The sequence below is a fragment of the Hemiscyllium ocellatum genome, chromosome 28, assembly GCF_020745735.1.
Source record: "Hemiscyllium ocellatum isolate sHemOce1 chromosome 28, sHemOce1.pat.X.cur, whole genome shotgun sequence".
NCBI lineage: Eukaryota > Metazoa > Chordata > Chondrichthyes > Orectolobiformes > Hemiscylliidae > Hemiscyllium > Hemiscyllium ocellatum.
In genome coordinates this window covers 48,364,878-48,383,575 of record NC_083428.1, presented here as the reverse complement: position 1 = coordinate 48,383,575, position 18,698 = coordinate 48,364,878, and the positions used below count along the sequence as shown (strand labels likewise).

General features: G+C 44.5%; 1 protein-coding gene across 2 annotated transcripts in view; it reads left to right on the top strand.

Moving 5' to 3' along the window:
• The window catches only part of LOC132829107 (paralemmin-1-like), a 300,302-nt gene that overhangs the window by 263,243 nt on the left and 18,361 nt on the right, over positions 1-18,698 (top strand). For both annotated transcript variants that reach the window (XM_060846425.1, XM_060846426.1), the window contains exons 5-7: positions 3,553-3,643; positions 5,980-6,001; positions 11,433-11,501. In XM_060846425.1, coding sequence (XP_060702408.1) covers positions 3,553-3,643; positions 5,980-6,001; positions 11,433-11,501 — 182 coding nt within the window. The remainder of the gene's footprint in view (positions 1-3,552; positions 3,644-5,979; positions 6,002-11,432; positions 11,502-18,698) is intronic.

Sequence of the window (18,698 nt, the reverse complement as noted above, 5' to 3'; positions counted from 1 at the left end):
TCAGAGTCATTTTTATGGACACAATGTAGGTGTTCTGAAAAGCGGTTACCCAGTCTACATCTCGCTTCCCCAATGTAGGGAGATTACATTGTCTAGTAAAAAGTGAGGTCTGCAGATGCTGGAGATCAGAGCTGAAAATGTGTTGCTGGTTAAAGCACAGCAGGTTAAGCAGCATCCTGATGAAGGGCTCTGGCCCAAAACGTCGAATTTCCTGTTCCTTGGATGCTGCCTAACCTGCTGTGCTTTAACCAGCAACACATTTTCAGATCACATTGTCTGTCCAGTCTGATCTGCTCCTGCCAAACATGACAAATTCGTTCAGTCACACTCAGTACACAGGACGTAGATAGGAATGTGTTAGACTGAGGTTTATGATTGTGAAGGGCAGATGAAGGTATTCAGGAGTATTCACAATCTCCCAGTTGCTATGGAGTCGAATGTGGGAAATTTGCTTTTAAGAGAAAATCACCAGGTGTGTAAACCTGTGGAGGGGAATATTCAATCCCCACTGCCCCAGGGGCCTGTTATCGCAATGTGTGCCCAATGCAGGGCCCGAGCTATGTTCAGCATTGCTCTTTGTTTGGACTTTGACGGATGACTCCCAATTTTGTTCGTCCAGTTATCCAGCTGCAGGTCAGTCCTGGGACAGTGGGAGGTGGGGCAGAGGAGGTGGAAGGTACCAAGACCCACAGTGACCTGTGGTCTATTTGGCCTATTTCAAGTTTCTCCTAGCCTCTCAGGGCTGTTATTGGCTACAACAATGCTGGTTCACTTGGTTCAGCCAATCTAGACCCAGTAAAACCAGACGGAACTAACATAGCACAAGCTGAACTCGTTTCTCACCAGCTCTCGATTGTTATTAGATACTCCAGTTGACAAACACAAAGTGACCAATATCCATTTGGTCAGGCATACCAGCCACTAAGGAAGTGCCCAACCTATTCATAGAATCCCTATAGTGTGGAAACAGGCCATTTGGCCCAACAAGTTCACACCGATTCTCCAAAGAGTAACCCACTGAGACCTATTCCCCTACCCCTGACTAATGCACCTAACACTATGGGCAATTTACCATAGCCAATACACCTGACCTGTGCTTCTTTGGATTGCGAGAGAGAACTGGAGCACCAGGAGGAAATCCACACAGACACGGGGAGAATGTACAAACTCCACACAGACAGTCACCCGAGGCTGGAATAAACTGGGTCCCTAGCACTGTGAGGCAGCAATGCTAACCACTGAGCTACCATGCCACCCATTGTGCCATGTATGATGATTTGCAATGTTCCCTGTAAGATCAGCTTTAAGAATTGTAGATCCAGCAACCAGTTAATGTCTGAAAGCCCAGCAAAGATGAATTACATTTCTCCATCACAAAACCTGACAACAAAGTGGGAGCCCTCCTATTCCTAAGGCAGTCAGTCACAGGATATACAACACAGAAAGCAGGCCATTTGGCCCAATCACTCCATGCCAGTGTTAATGCTGCAGTCTGCCTCCCCTCATCTCCTCTCCATTCCCATTGTATTGCTCTATACCCTCCTCCATCATCAGTCCAATTACCATTTGAAATCACACTCTAGACTGACACTGATCTGCAGTACCAAAGGAGTAAGTTATTACAACTAAACTCCCTTCAATAAACACCAGAGATTACATTGTTGGTTAGATAGAGTCCAGGCATATGCTTTTCCTGTCAGCATTTATTCCAACTCACACACCAGCAACTCCATAACCACCTTGATCCCCACATGGTACATTCTCACTCAATTAGATATGTTTAATGAATCTGCTCAGGCATGCTGTTACACATCAATGGAACAGGACAGCCTTGAACCCAAGCATCCTGGTTCAGAGATAGGAACACTACCACTGTGGCACAAGAGCCCATCACACTACCTTAAATTTCACTTGAACCTATTTTTCTAATCAACCTAGTCAGAGATGTTCCATGTCTGGAACAGAGAGGATTGAAACCGGGCGTCTTGGTCCACGACAGGGGCACAACCACTGCATCACACTCACTCCCTTACTCTCACATGACCTATAACCACCAGCCATTGCCTCGTTCCACTTGGCCTCAGTGTAGTGAATGTAACAAGGTCAGCCAGGTGGACCTCATAGAACATGAGTTCCCTGATCGGGGCTGTTTACCTGACCCAATCAAGGAACCCTGGCTGACAGATATAAACAGGAGTGTCATGGGTTCTGCTCGCTCTGACAGCTGGCTCAGAGCTAGCTGGGTCAGTGTCATCTACTACCTATGTGTATATAGAGGGGGACTTGCTGAAAAGATACCAGTTTTCACAGAGATTTTCACCTTCCACGCCCTCCCCCTTCACAAACTGAGTGGTGAGAAGCAACCAAGGGAACTTGGGGGAGATTTGTCTCTGCTTTTGAAAACAAATTACCATGAAGGAAGGGAGGGGTGGTCTGCACGCGCACTGGAGCTGATGTCATTGTGTGAGGTGAGACACCAGCAGTGGACGCATTGACAATAGTTTGGCGATTTGAGTAACCAACATTCCTGATAGAACAAACTCCAGCGTCTTTTACAGTCTCAAAATGACTGAGAGAACTTCACGGTTAATACCTTACAGTACAGTCACTCAATTTGGTCAATTTCAGCCAATTCACCTACAGCAAGATCCCAACAAACAGAATAAAGTCAGTCATAGAGCCATACAGCACGGAAACAGACCTTTCGCTACAACATGTCCATGCTGACTATGTTTACGAACTAAACTAGTCCCACTTGCCTGTGTTTGGCCTTTAACCCTCTCAACATGTCCCATGTTGGATCCATGTACCTGTCCAAATGTCTTTTTCAAGGTGTAACCGTACCTGCATTTACCATTTCCTTTGACAATTAATTTCATGTACGCATCACCCTCTATGTAACAAGGTTTCCCCTCAGGTTCCATTTCAAATTTTACCCCTCTCGCCTGAAACACTCTGTAGTTTTGGACTCCCCCACCTGAGGGAAAAGACCTTGGCCTATCTATGCCCCCTTATGATTTTATAAACCTCCATGAGGTCACCCTTCAGCCTCCAGCTCTCTTTGGAAAATAGACCACAGCTATCCAGCCTCTCCCTATAGCTCCAACCATCCAGTCCTGGTAACACACTGTTAAATCTTCTCTGATTCGTTTGGCCAATTAAATTGTTTATTCAGGGTGAATATTGCTGTGCAGTAGTAAATAAGACAATTGCCAGTGGAATTCAGCTATGTTCACAGGTGTGTGTGTGTGTGTGTGTGTGGGGAGGGGGGGGGGTGATTTATCATGCAATATTTTGAGAGTGTAAAAACAAAAGAGAGAAAAATATTACCAGTTGGCATTGAGCCAGATAGCAAGAGGATGAAACCATTAGCAGGCCACTCCGTTAGTGAGGGCAGAAGCCATTCCATGTTCTAATTCATCAAACTAACTAAATAGGTAACCCACGGCAACAGGATCCCTAGGAAGTGCCTGTGTCTTAATGGATTAATGCTTCTGGCATATTGATGTACATTAATCCCACTGTTAATGAAAGTACATTAATCCCTTTCAGGCTGGAGAGGGAGCTTGAATTACTTGAAAATGGTGAAATTGTCATCTCGAAAGAAAACAGCATTGAGGAGAAGCTGAAAGCTGAGGAGAAGGTTTGTACCGAGGGGGAGGATTCGATAACGGAGGAGGGAATGGGGCAATGTCTGTTGTGGGTATGACCTCCATCTGAGTGATCAGTGCATTGGAAATGTAGCAATATTTCCCTCTGCTTAAAAATAGCATGGCCTGATTAGATTGGAGCCACCAAGCTCAGGAATTGGTGACGCAACCCCATGTCGAATAGGCTTGAGCTTGGGATTCCTGCCGACCCTCTTGGCCTTTGTATGAAGAGGAGTAAGCAAGAGGAAGTCCTAACCCAATGGAAACTGACTCTTCCCATAAGGAGGGGGAGGGGTTAGGTGGGAAGTGGTGAGCCATGGTTGTTAGGCAATGGGGATGATCCTGAGGCAGTGAAGAGTTCACTGTGTCTTGAAGTGGCAATTCTTAGAAAGTTTTTACACTTCTAAACCGCTGCGAGTCACCGTACTGCTTGCAAACACACAATGCATGCTCCATTGCTTTTCCCCAAACAAGTGCAATTTAATGGCGCCAGGAGATTCCCAATGGGAATGACATGTGGAAAATTAGGAAGACCCTTTGAGAGATGCCAAGCTTGGGGCATTGATGGCAGGTGCCTACCTGCAGGAACCTATATGCCATCAAACAACGATTAAAGTACTTCACATCATGGCAATTAAAGGGTTCAAAAGTTATTCCTTTCCAAACAAAGTTTTAACAACAGACACAATGGCATCACTACAACCTGAAGCAATTGGTGATGTTTCCTCAGGGTTGGGCAGGAGAGATTTACCAACCCCTCCCTCCACCTGCCAACCTCATTTACATTTGGAATCTCCGGACAGGAAGGAGGAAGGGGAGCTCCCTCACCCCCAGTGACAGTATGTCAGGTTGTTACAGTTTTCATCGCAGTGATGCGGTTTGGTGGCCAGGAGGTTTGACTGAGCCTTAGTGCCCCAGAGGGAATGGAGGGTGGGAGGGTAGAGTTATTAAATTATGAAATATCACCAGACTTTCATCTCAGTTCCAACAATCCAAATCCTCCAGTGAAATCAGGCTGACCTAAGCATGACAACTCCATTTAACTTCATTCCCAGTCCAGGCACAGACAGGTCCACACTGTGAGCAGTGTACACTGAGTGACTGAACACTCCTGCCCACCCTCCTGAGCCTTGCCTCTGGGTGTTGAGCCTCCCATACAGCCCACTGGCCAGAAATATTCTCCTCGATAAGCCAAGCACAGAAACTGTCAACGGTGGTGCAGCATGTTATACAGGCCTGACAAAAAATTCGCCAAACATTGCCGAGGATCTCCCCTCATATCCCTGACCAAACATGGCACTGACCTCTGCCAGTCTTGGAAAACAGCTCAGCGATTCCCTGTGCATGCTGGCTGAGAGTACAGAACTGCACTCTCTCTGGGCTTTAGACAATTTTGTAACACACCCCTTTCACACAGGGACCAAGGTTCAATTCCAGCCTTGGGCGACTGTTTGTGTGGAGTTTGCACACTCTCCCCGTGTCAGCATGGGTTTCCTCTGGGTGCTCCCACAGTCCAAAGCTGTGCAGGTTAGGTGAATTGGCCATGCTTAATTGTCCATAGTGTTCAGGGATGTGTAGGTTAGGTGCATTAGTCAGGGGCAAACGTAGAGTAATAGGGGAATGGGTCTGGATGGGATATCCTTCGGAGGGTTGTTGTGGATTTGTTGGGCCACATGGTCTGTTTCCATGCTGTAGGGATTCTATGATTCAATGAATCAAGTTGTGGGAAGGGATGGTTTTGAAGAGGTCATTCAGTGCTTCAAGGTATACTATCATTCAGTTGTGTCCTGACTGATCTTTATCTCCACCTTCATTCCCTGCTTTGATTCCATGCTGTTCCTGAACAGTTTTTCATTTTTCACTGACCTTTCTGTGAGTAATGATTCCCAATTTCACCCATCACGCCATCAAAATGCTGAAATATTTCAGTGAGATCACTTTGTCACCCTCAACACTCAGGGCAGTACAAACCATGTCAATTTGTGGTGGTCCATATCAGATCATGGCTTGACTTTGGTCCTAATTTCCAGACAGGGTGGCTGCAATACTGACCTCACAAAAGGTATAATGGGATGGCACTGAGTCGGGAAGTCCTCCTCACAGTCTTAAAAACCATCACTACCCTCTTCTGCCTCTTTTGGCTCCTTACACTCACACCCCCTGCCTATGTGCACCTGTGTCTCCAGCTTTGGCCATAACTCATATTGGTTAATGCCCAGATTAATGTTCCACATCTCCAAGAGATGGACCAGTGAGAGAACAGTGTCATTTGACAAATAAATATAACTTCAAATGTCCATTAACATCCGTCTTATTATTCTCCTCACAGGTTTCTCCAAACAAAGGCAGTGGTGAGTAGTTTTATTCATGACAATTTGAAACAGTTGATGCTAATCGTGCAGAGTGTGGAACGTGTTTATAGGACTTCACATTTACTCTGTGCAGACTTCATTCATAATAAGCAAGAACAAAAGATCCAAAGCACTTCCATATAGACTTTGGAGAAAATATAGTGGAATTTGATATTCCTCATTAGAATCCAGTTACAACAAAGAGACCTGAGGAGGACCATTTATATTCCCATTTATATTCCCAGTAAAGTAGCAGCAGGATCCCAGGCCCTCATTATATATTGGCTGAACAACCTTAGAGCATGGCCTTTCTTTCAGTTTAAACACAACGCCTCATTGGGGTTGTTTGCACCTGCTTTTGGCAGTTGATTTGGGCTCAGGTAGATTGAGTATCTGTTACAGTGACCCTCCATCAGCTGGAATAGATGAGAATGCCAAAAAGCTTGTAAACAGCAGCCAATTATCATCACACTCTCTCGCAGTGCACAGAAACTGTAAAGCGCAATCATTTTCAAATTTTTGTAAAGAAGTGTATACAGAGGGTTAATGGAGCCGCAGTTAAACTCTCACCCCAACTTGAAGCTTATTCCCATGAGTAAGCAGATATTAATCATGTTAACTCATTAACTCCAGGTAGAGATGGGTGTAAGTTGATTAATTAGATAAAATTGGATTTGCAATTTTTCTCTTGATTTTCACTTCCAACGGAGTCTAGTGGTGCAGTGGCAGTGACCCTACCCCTGGACCGGGACGCTTAGCTTCAAGTCCCACATGCTCCAGAGGAATGTAATGATATCCCTGGTCAGATTGATTCAAAAATGTCTCTCATTTCCTAACTAAACAGAACTTCCATAGTGACAGTCTGGGAAGCACTAGTGTGTTATGAAGTGTGTTGTTGACCAGAAAGCCAAAGGTCATCTAATTAGTGTACGTCTCCCACATCAAATTACTAATACCCTTGATGAGAGAGGTGGGCACTTTAGAGGGCTGGAGTATATTATTTTCCCCTTCAACTCAGTCTTTCTTTAGTCCCTGCCCTCCCACTGCAGTGGGCAGTGGTTCTGAATTATTAATGTGAAAATGTTACTGTGCATGTGAATGTATTGGTAAGAGCCCAGTGATTTATCATTGTGGTCCCAGGAATTTCAGTTTTGAGGACTGGAGAAGATGGAACTGTTGACCTTGGAGAGAAGAGGTTGATAGGAGGTCTCTTCAATGGTTTCAAAATCAGGACCGAGCTGGATAGAGTAGAAAGGAAGAAACTGTAAAATGAACAAGAATAAGAGGGTATAAAATGAAAGGGATGTGGAAATGAAGCCAGGCTGAAGCAAGGATATACTTTCTCACTCGGTTAGTAGTTAGTGTGTGGAATGCATTGCCTGGAAATGTGATTCAATTGAGACACTTGAGAGGACAGTTATTTGGATAGAAATGGGATACAGGGTTAGGGGAAACGGCGGGAGATTGGCACGAGAGAATGGAACTGGTGCAGGTCTGATGGACCGAAAGATCTCCTTCTGTGTGATTCTGCTGTGAATGTTTAGTTGTTTTCAGTTAGCAGTTTTATGATGGGCTTAAAAGCTAGATTGGCATCATTGACATGATACAGGTCAGCAAAAGGATCCTTTGCAGAATGGGCTAGGGTTAGATGGTAGAATGTCCAGGTTCACCTGCTGTGGAGTCATAGAGATGTGCAGCATGGAAACAGACCCTTCGGTCCAACTCGTCCATGCCAACCAGATATCCTAACCTAATCTAGTCCCATTTGCCAGCACTTGGCCCATATCCCTCCAACCCCTTCCTATTCATATACCCATCCAGATGTCTTTTAAATGTTGTAATTGTACCAGCCTCAACCACTTCCTCTTTGCTCCTTGATCCATTTTATCTCTTTCCCCTCTCACCTTAAACCTATGCCCTTTAGTTCTGGCCTCGCCCACTCCAGGGAAAAGGCATTGTCTATTTACCCTATCCATGCCCCTCATGATTTTATAAACCTCTATAAGGTTATCCCTCAGCTTCTGACACTCCAAGGAAAACAGCCTATTTAGTCTCTCCCTGTAGCTCAAATTTGAGCTAGAGCTGCCATATGCACAGGAGGCTGGGGGAGCTGTTTCCATGGCACCTCCAGGATATTGAGGCTATATTTTGAAGATCAGGAATCATCCACTGTGGAAGGCGAGGATATACCTATGAAGCTCGGCTCCGCTCTGAGAATCCGGGATCATCCATGAGGGGAGCCGAGTATTGGGAGAGAGAGGGAGAAATCATGAATATTAACGAGCAACACTCAGAGCAAATACACTACAGACAATAGAGGTCAAAGGTGAGAATAGATGCAGCAATTGAGAGGGAATCAAGACAGGGAGTCTCAGGGAGCGAGGCTAAAGGGGGAGTCAGAATTACACAGGCTGATGGTTAAGGCTGGAGGACTGGGTTAAACTTGTGGAGGCATTTGTGAATGAGACTCAATGTTTTGAATTCGATGTATTGGGGAAAGGAAGACGTGATATAGATTAAAGTCAGAAATACTGGAAATGGTCACGAGGCCAGAGAGGAGAGAGAAATGGAGTGAACATTTTAAGCTAACTGTCTTTTAGAGCCAAGAGTGTGGTGCTGGAAAAGCACAGGAAATCAGGCAGCGTCCGAGGAGCAGAAGAAACGACTTTTCGGGCAAATGCCTTTCATCAGGAATGAGGCTTGTGGGCCAAGTGGGCAGAGTGATAAATGGGAGGGGGGGTGGGACTGGGGTAAGGTAGCTGAGAGCGCAATAGGTGGATAGAGGTGGGAGTAAAAGTGATAGGTCAGAGGGAAGGGTGGAATGGATAGATGGGGAGGAAGATGGGCAGGTAGGATAGGTCGTGAGTATGGTGCTGAGCGGGCAGGTTGGAACTGGGGTAAGGTGGGGAGGGGAAATGAGGAAGCTGGTGAAATCCACCTTATCCCAGTTCCAACCTACCAGCTCAGCACCATCCTCATGACCTGTCCTACCTGTCCATCTTCCTTCCCACCTATCCGTTCCACCTTTACCCCCCCCACCTCCATCTATTTATCACACTCTCAGTTACCTTTCCCCTGGCTCCACCTCGCTCCCATTTATCGCTTCACCCCCAAGGCTCCCAACCTCATTCCTTTTCCCGAAACGTCAATTCTCCTGCTCCTCGGATGCTGCCTGACCTGCTGTGCTTTTCCAGCACCACACTCTCGACTCTAATCTCCAGCATCTGCAGTCCTCACCTTCACCTAACTGTCTTTTATCAGAGTATCTGAGAGCTTGGGCAGTAGAAACAGGTCTAGAGGTTAAATCTGAGCAGCACTTTCAATCAGCAGAGTTTTTGTTGAATTTAAGTTTGAGATGGTCTCCCGAGGGAGTGACTCGTGATAATGTGACGCTACGCAGTGCCAGTATCTTTGCAGACTGTGTAATTATACCCTGTGTGCCTGTGTCTGGTCTAGACTATCTGGTGCCAAGGCAGGTTAGTACCCAACAATGAACCAACAAGCTGGCTCAATGCACCTGCTGCCCCAGATGAGATCAACCGTCAACACTGCGATCACAACACCAAACTCAACCTCATATCACACCATTCATTTAGCAGCCCATTCCTGGGGGACAAGCAGAGTTTTCACAGTGCTTTCACTCAATCTCTATCTCTCTGGGGTTAATCCTTCCTTTAGTAAACCAGGTAATGACAACATAAGGCATGCTTGAGATCCATTGATGACTTCACATGTACTCCTCTCTCACTCACTTAATCAGTCTCATTCTGTCTCTAACTTGCTGTCTTCAGTAATTCTCCCTCACTTTCTCTATCTCCATCAAATCTATGTCAATCCATGTCTCTCTTCACTAATGCTCTCTCGTTTTCTCTGTCACTCACCCTCTCTGTCTATCTCCCACAATCCTGTCTCTCTCTGTCTTTCTTCACTAATTCTCTCTTGCTGTCTCTCTCCTTCTCTCTCTCTTTCTCTATATCTGCATTAATATCACTGTTATCCTTTGGAACGCCGCTCCATCATCAGGTGGTTGATGAAGGAGCAGTGCTCCTAAAGCTAGTGTGCTTCCAATTAAAGCTGTTGGACTATAACCTGGTGTTGTGTGATTTTTAACTTTGTACACCCCAGTCCAATACCGGCATCTCCAAATCATGACTGTCATCCTTGTCTGTCTCAGCCTAATTCTCTCCATTTTTCCAATGATCTCTCTCTCTGTTCATCTCCCTTCTCTAATCTCTTTAATTAGCAGACAGTGATGAACACTACATCATACTCAGTTCAGTTATGGAGGCACCACTCACACAGGGAACAAACAAGAGCTGGGAACACTGTACTCCCCATGTGTCTGGGTTCCCACTCGGAGTGCAGAACTAATAATCCCAGACCTCATCCAACAGCTTCATGTTTCCTGCTCTGCAAGCTAACCTGTTTGAAACAAACTGGATTGCATGAAATAAACAGGTTAGAAGCTCCATTCAAATAGCAAGTGCAGAGGGATAAGGTAGCGATTCACCAGTAACACTTGTAAATGAAGGTACTGGTTATGCTGGAAACTGTTCTGAGGTGGGCAAGGCAGTCTGCATCATTCCCAAGTTTTACAAGTTTTGATTAAGTCATAGGCACATGATAAACAAGCTCCAACAGCGCTCACAGTCATTCCTGAGCATCTTCAAACAAATCACCAAGGAAATCATGAGGGGCATAGATAAGGTGAATACGAAAGGTGATGAGTTCAACAGTAGGGGGCATATTTTTAAGGTGAGAGGAAAAAGATTTAAAAAGGACATGAGGGACAACTTTTTTACACAGGCTGGTTCATGTGTGGAACAAGCTTCCAGAGGAAGTGGTGGATACAGGTACATTTAAAAGACATTTGAATAAGTTCATGAATGGAAAAGATTGGAGGGATATGGGCCAAATAAGGGCAAGTGGGACTCATTTAGTTTGGAAGTATGGTCAGCATGGACCGGTTGAACCAGTTTCCATGCTCTATGAGTCTATGAAATGAAATGTGGGAGTCACATAACTCATAACCTGCAGTTAAAACTCAAAATAAAATTGAATGCAACCTGACTGGGCTATTGTCTATTCAGAGTCCTTGTATACTCTGCAGACTTTATCATGTATAAACAGGACAATCTCACTGAGGATTAATGTGCACAATAGGTCCTTCTTCAAACATAGCACAACCTCTGTTCCTATCAAACTTCAGCAAAGTGTAAAGTTCCCCTGTTAAAGGAAACTTTATTTATCAATAGCATGTTTTTTTAAGGTGACCTCAGATTGCAACCTTTGAACCTGGCAGGTTGGTAGATTGAATGCCACGAGTTCAGCTTTAAAAAGTTAAGAGCTTGAGATAACCCAGAGATGGCTCTGTCACACCAGGCAACCACCCAGTCCCGTCGGCCTGTCTAATTCCACCTTACTCTTACAGAGTCGGCAAAGCATCACAGCAGCCCATTGGCCAATAAACCTGAAGGAAGCACGGAGAAGCTGAAAGCTGGTAAGAGCATCTAGTAACCAGTAACTAGTGACTAGTCACCAGTTGCACCCTATTGACCCGCTCTGGGGTATCTATCTTAACATGAGACCAGGGTGACCAACCCTAATAAAGCAAATTAAAGGGCACCCTGATTGTGGACCAAAAGAGAAGGGGTGATGGTGGCTAATTGAGCGCGAGCCGACAGGGATGGAGGATGTTTAATGCAATCAAGACTTTTACAAGGTATCTTGAGGAGTTATTAGTTCCTCATGCTGCTGGCTGGCACACAGACATGCAGCCCCAGGCCCCTGCATACTGTCCAAGAAACACAAGACAGGAGCAGGGAAAGGAACAGGCTCAATTACAGGGAAAACCTTAAAGAACTTGAAAAACAGGTATAGGAGCAGGGAAAATCTTAAGGCATACAGAAAGAACAGGTTAAGGAACAGGAGAAACAAGGAAAACCTTAAGGAACTGGGCAACAGTTTAAGGAACAATTAAAGTGCACTTGTTTATCCTGTGTAACTCACTCAACAACATTTGAATGCCTGATTCGCAAAATAAAACTGTGTCAATCTTTGAAATCTTACCAGGCCGAGATTATTGAATGTGCACTGGCTGCAACAACGGCTCAATTCCAGGATCAGGAGCCTACGATGCAGAAATATTTACAGAATATCCAATGAGAAATGAGGGTAAAATGTTTCCCAGGCCTCCCTAGCAGCACCCTAAATCCTGCATTAGGTCCATTACGATGGCTCTTCTAAACCCTGTCTCATCCTCCACCCCAAGCAATTTTGGAAGCACCAACCAAGCAGGCATTGGGCCCACCCAGAGTAGGACCCTTCAGCAGGACCCAATCAAACAACGTGAGACCAGTCCCTTCAGTGCTGCTGGGGGCAGAATGGGTCAAAAGACCACTGGATTCATGCCATTTCACCATCTCCATCAGATTAGGTCTTTAACTGTCTCACAACAAAATACCTGAAGAAAACGATTGATAGAAAAGGAGCAGAGGAGAGAAAACATTGTGGATCAGACCAGGATTAAATACAATAGTACACTGACTGAAGGTCAGAAGGTATAGGGAACAGACTGAGGCACCAGTGTAGCTCTTGCCCCGCATTCAGACACCTGCTACACTCCAACACACATGCATACACACACACACACACACACACACACACACATTCATGCACACATAGTCACACACATACACACCCACATATATACATATATATTCGCACACATATATACATATATATATTCACACACATACACATATATATTCACACACATGCACATATATATTCACATACACACACAAATATATACATATATTCACATACATACACATATATATTCACACACACATGCATACATATATATTCACACACATACACATATATATTCACATACATGTACAAATATATACGTATATTCACACACATCCACATATAGTCACACGCACACATATAGACATATATATTCACACATATACACATATATATTCACACACACATATATACATATATATTCACACATACACGCACACATATAGACATATATATTCACACATATACACATATATATTCACACACATATATACATATATATTCACACACACATGCACACATATATACATATATATTCACATGCATACACATATATATTCACACACACATGCACACATATAGACATATATATTCACACACATCCACATATATAGTCACACGCATACATATATACATATATATTCACATATACATATATATTCACACACATTCAATGGACTGAGGAGTGGCAGATGGAGCTTAATTTGTCTAAATGCAAGGTATTGCGTTTTGGTAGAACAAACAAGAGCAGGACTTATACAATTAATGGTAGGGCCCTGAGTAGTTTTGTACAACAGAGAGAGCCAAGCGTTCAGGAATAATTCTTTGAAATTTGCATCATAGGTAGGCAGGGTGGTTAAGAAGGAGTTCAGCACAATTGCCACCATTGCTCAAACCATTGAGTATAAGAGTTGGGATAGGTACATGCCACAGGTCAAGAGTTATCAATGGGACAAGGGCAATTATAATGGGATTAGGCAAGAATCAGGATGTATAGAATGGGGTAACAAAATGCAGGGGATGCAGATGTTCGAAGCTGGTTTAAGGAACAGATATTGCATGTCCTTGATAGGTATGGTCCTGTCAGGCAGGGAGGAAGTAATAAGGTAACAGAACCGGGTTTTTGCCTGAAACGTTGATTTTGCTGCTCCTAGGATGCTGCCTGAACTGCTGTGCTTTTCTAGCACCACTAATCCAAAATCTGGTTTTCAGCATCTGCAGTCATTGTTTTTACTTAGAAACTGGGAAGGAGACAGCAGAGCCTTTGGCTTTGATATTTGAGTCATCATTGTCTGCAGGTTTAGTACCTGAGGACTGGAGGATTGAAAATGTTGTGCCCTTGTTCAAGAAGGGCAGCAGAGATGACCCAGGTAATTATAGACCAGTGAGCCTTACTTCCGGCGTAGGAAAGGTTTTGGAAAAGATTATAAGAGATAAGATTTATAATCATCTAGCAAGCAACAATTTGATTTCAGATAGTCAACATGGTTTTGTCAAGGGCAGGTTGTGTCTCACAAACCTTATTGAGTTTTTTGAGAAGGTGACCAAGCATGTAGATGAGAGTAGGGCAGTTGGCGTGGTATACATGGACTTCAGTAAAGCTTTTCGTAAGGTTCCACCTGGTAGGCCGATGGAGAAAATGCAGAGGCATGGAATTGAGGGTGATTTAGCAGTTTGGATTAGAAACTGGCTTTCTGAAAGGAGGCAGCGAGTGGTGGTTGATGGAAAATATTCAGTCTGGAGTCCAGTTATTAGTGGTGTGTCACAAGGATCTGTTTTGGGACCACTGCTGTTTGTCATTTTTATAAATGACTTAGCTGCAGGCATATATGAAGGGATTCGTAAATTTGCAGACACACTAAAGTCGGTGGACAGTTTGGAAGAATGTTACAGGTTGCAGTGGACTTGGATAAACTGCAGAATTGGGTTGAGATGTGGCAAATGGAGTTCAATGCAGCTAAATGTGAGGTGGTGCATTTTGGGAAGAATAACAGGAAGGCAGAGTACTGGGTCAATGGAAATATTTTTGGTAGTGTGGATGTGCGGAGGGATCTTGGGGTCCATGTGCATAGATCCCTGAAAGTTGCCACCCAGGTGGATAGTGCTGTTAAGAAGGCATATGGTGTGTTAGATTTCATTCGTAGAAGGATCGAGTTCTGGAGCCGCAATATCATGCTGCAACTATACAAAATGCTAGTGTGGCCACACTTGGAATATTGTGTACAGTTCTGGTCGCCCCATTACAGGAAGGATGTGAAAGCATTGGAAAAGTGCAGAGGAGATTTACCAGGGTGTTCCCTGGCCTGGAGGGAAGGTCTTATGAGGAAAGGCTGAGAGACTTGGATCTGTTTTCATTGGAAAGAAGAAGGCTAAGGGGGATTTGATAGAGACATACAAGATGATCAGAGGATTAGGTAGGGTAGACAGTGAAAGACTTTTTCCTAGGATGATGAGGGGGCATAACTACAAATTGAGTGGTGATAAATTTAAGACAGATGTCAGAGGCATGTTCTTTACGCAAAGACTGGTAAGGGGGTGGAATGCCCTTCCTGCCAATGTAGTCAACTCAGCCACATTAGGGAGATGTAAACAATCCTTAGATAAGCACATGGATGATTTTGGGAGTGTGTGTGTGTGTGTGTGTGTGTGTGTGTGTGTGTGTGTGTGTGTGTGTGTGTGTGTGTGTGTGTGTGTGTGTGTGTGTGTGTGAGTGACACAAATATTTCACAGGTCGGCGCAACATCGAGGGCCGAAGGGCCTGTTCTGTGCTGTATTGTTCTATGTTCCATGTTGAGTTTGTACAGGATGTTGGTGAGGCCTTTTCTGGGATACTGTATACAGTTCTGGTTGTCCTGCTATGGGAAGGATATCATTAAACTGGAAAGCTTTATCAGAATGCTGCCTGGACTGGAGAATTTGAGTTATAAAAATGGGTTGGGTAGGCTTAGATATTTTTCACTGGAGCACAGGAGGTTGAGGGGCAACCTGATAGTGGTTTATAAAATCATGAGGGGCATACATAAGGTGAATAGCAAAGATCGTTTCCCTAGGGTAAGGAAGTTCAAAACTAGGAGGTGTATTTTCACAGTTATTTTATACAGAGAATGGTTTGTATGTGGAATGAACTCCCAGAGAAAGTGGTGGATGCAGGTACAGTCAGAACATTTAATAGACCTTTGGAAAAGTTCACAAATAGGAAAGGTTGAGAGGAGATATGGGCCAAATGCAGGCAAGTGAGACTAGTTTACTTTGGCAACATGGTTGGTGGATCTAGTTGGACCAAAGGGTCAGTTTCCATGTATGACTCTATGACTGTATGACACACATACATGTACACACATAGATTCATGTACACATATTAACACACATACACCTATTCACACACAAACATATATTCACATGCTTAAACACATGCTTGCACATATAACCATGTTCATATGAACATAGAGCACAGAACATAAAGCACAGCACAGGCCCTTTGTCCACAATGTAGTGCCGAGGACTTATCTTAGTCTAAGATCAACCTAACCTACACACCCCTCAATTTATTGCCATCCATGTGCTTGTCCAGCAGTCGCTTAAATGTCTCAAACGTCTCTGGCAGTGTATTCCACACACCCACCGCTCTCTTTGTAAAGAACCTACCTCTGACATCTCTCCTATACCTTCCTCCAATCACCTTAAAACTATGACTCCTCATGACAACCATTGCTGCCCTGGGGAAAAGTCTCTGGCTATCTACTCTATCTATGCCTCTCATTACCTTGTACACCTCTACCAAGTCACCTCTCTTCCTTCTTCTCTCCAGTGTGACAAGCCCAAGATCACTCAACCTTTCTTCATAAGACATGCCCTCCAATCCAGGCAGCAGCAGCCTGGTAAATCTCCTCTGCATCCTCTCTAAAGCACCTACGTCCTTCCTATAATGAGGCATCAGAACTGGACACAATATTCCAAGTGTGGTCTAACCAGGGTTTTATAGAGTTGCAGCAAAACCTTGCATCTCTTAAACTCAATCGCCATCTGCCTTCTTAACAACTCTATCAGTTTGGGTGGCTACTTTGAATGATCTATGTACTTGGACCCCAAGATCCCACTGTTCCTCCACACTGCCAAGAATCCTACCTTGATGCTTCCCAGAATTTCTGGTACATCTATTTCCTTAATATCAATCTATTCAAGCCTATTAACCTAGTCCACGGTGTGTTCACTATCAGCAAAGTCCCTCTCTCTAGTGAATACTGAAGTAAAAAACTCATTTAGGGCCTCCACTACCTCTTCAGATTCCAGGCACAGGTTCCCTCCACTATCCCTGATCAGCCCTACTCTCTCTGATTATTCTCTTATTCCTCACGTAAGTGTAGAATGATTTGAGTTTTCCCTAATCCCTTCTGAAGGCTTTTAATGGCCCACTTCTAGCTCTCTTCAGTGCAGTTTTTAGTTCTTTCCTAGCCACCCTGTAACCCTCTAAAGCTGTGTCAGATCCTTGCTTCCTCAACCTTAAGTAAGTTACCTTCTTCCGCTTGATGAGAAGCTCCTCTTCTCGTCATCCAAGGCTCCTTCACCACAGCAGTATAATTTCCCTTCCCCCAATTAAATACCTTCCCATACTGTCTGTTCCTATCCCTCTCCATGGCTATGATAAGGTGAGGCAGTTGTGGCCACTGTCACCGAAATGCTCTCCCACTGAGAGATCTTACACCTGGCCTGGCTTGTTGCCTCACACCAAATTCAATATGGCCTCTCCCCTAGTCGGCCTATCTACATATTGAGTCAAGACTCCTTCCTGGACACACCTGACAAAATTGGCTCCATCCAGACCATCTGCATTGACGAGGTTCCAATCAATATTGGGTGAGTTGAAGCCACCCATAGCAACAACAACTCTGTTACAGCGGCGCCTTTCCAAGATCTGCTGTCCAATCTGTTCTTCCATCTCTCTGCTGCTACTGGGGGCCTATGGATAGCACCCAATAAAGTGGCTGCTCCTTTCATGTTACTGACGTCCACCTATACTGACTCAGTAGACAAATCCTCCTTAACAACCTCCTTTTCTGCAACTGTGATGCACTCTCTAATTAATAATGCTACTCCCCCTCCTCTTTTGCTCCCCTCCCAGTTCTTTTCACAAGATTTAAATCCTGGAACATCCAGCAACCATTCCTGCCCCTGTAAAATCCACATCTCCATTATGACCACACCATCGTAGTTCCAAGTACTGATCCATGCTCTAAGTTCATCACTCTTATTCCTGACACCTTGCATTGAAACAGACACACTTCAACCCATCCCTTTGCTCTAACAACTGTGTATCCTTTCTGACAGACTCTCTGCATTCTATTTCTGCCCATTCAACAGCTAGCTTCTCTTCTGATCTGATCTGTAACTTCGGTTCCCATCCCCCTGCCAAACTCGTTTTAACCTTCCTGAAATGCTTTTGCAAATCTGCACAGGACATTGGTGCCCTCCAGTTTAAGTGCAACCCGTCTTTCATGTACAGGTCCCACCTTCCCCAGAAGGTATCCCAATGATCGACATATCTGAAGCCTTCCCTCCTACACCAGCGCTGTAGCCACGTGTTTAGCTGCATTCATTCCCTGTTCCTCGCCTCACTAGTACATGGCACCAGTAGCAATCCTGAGATTACTACTCTACTCATCCTTCCAACCTAACTCTTTGAAATCACTTTTTGGAACCTCATTCCTTTTCCTAGCTATGTCATTGGTGCCAATGTGTACCCCAACTCTAGCTGCTCACCCTCCCCTCCAGAATCTTGTAGATTCAATCAGAGACATCCCGGACCCTGGCACCTGGGAGGCAGCATACCTTCCGAGAGTCCCATTATATGTGCTCACACACGTACTCCCAAACATGGGACATGCATGATGCCCGCAACAGACGTTCATGCCAATGCTGTCATGCACCCATATACCCAGAAACCCCCAGCCAAGCACACACTTAAAGAAACATGCAAACATACATTACTCCACCCAGCCTGTGACTCACACTCATAAACAATTACAAAATCTACTGACTAGGCTTGGATTTCCAGTAACATCATCAGGTGAGAATGCATCTTTCATATGCCAGAGAGACTGTACTT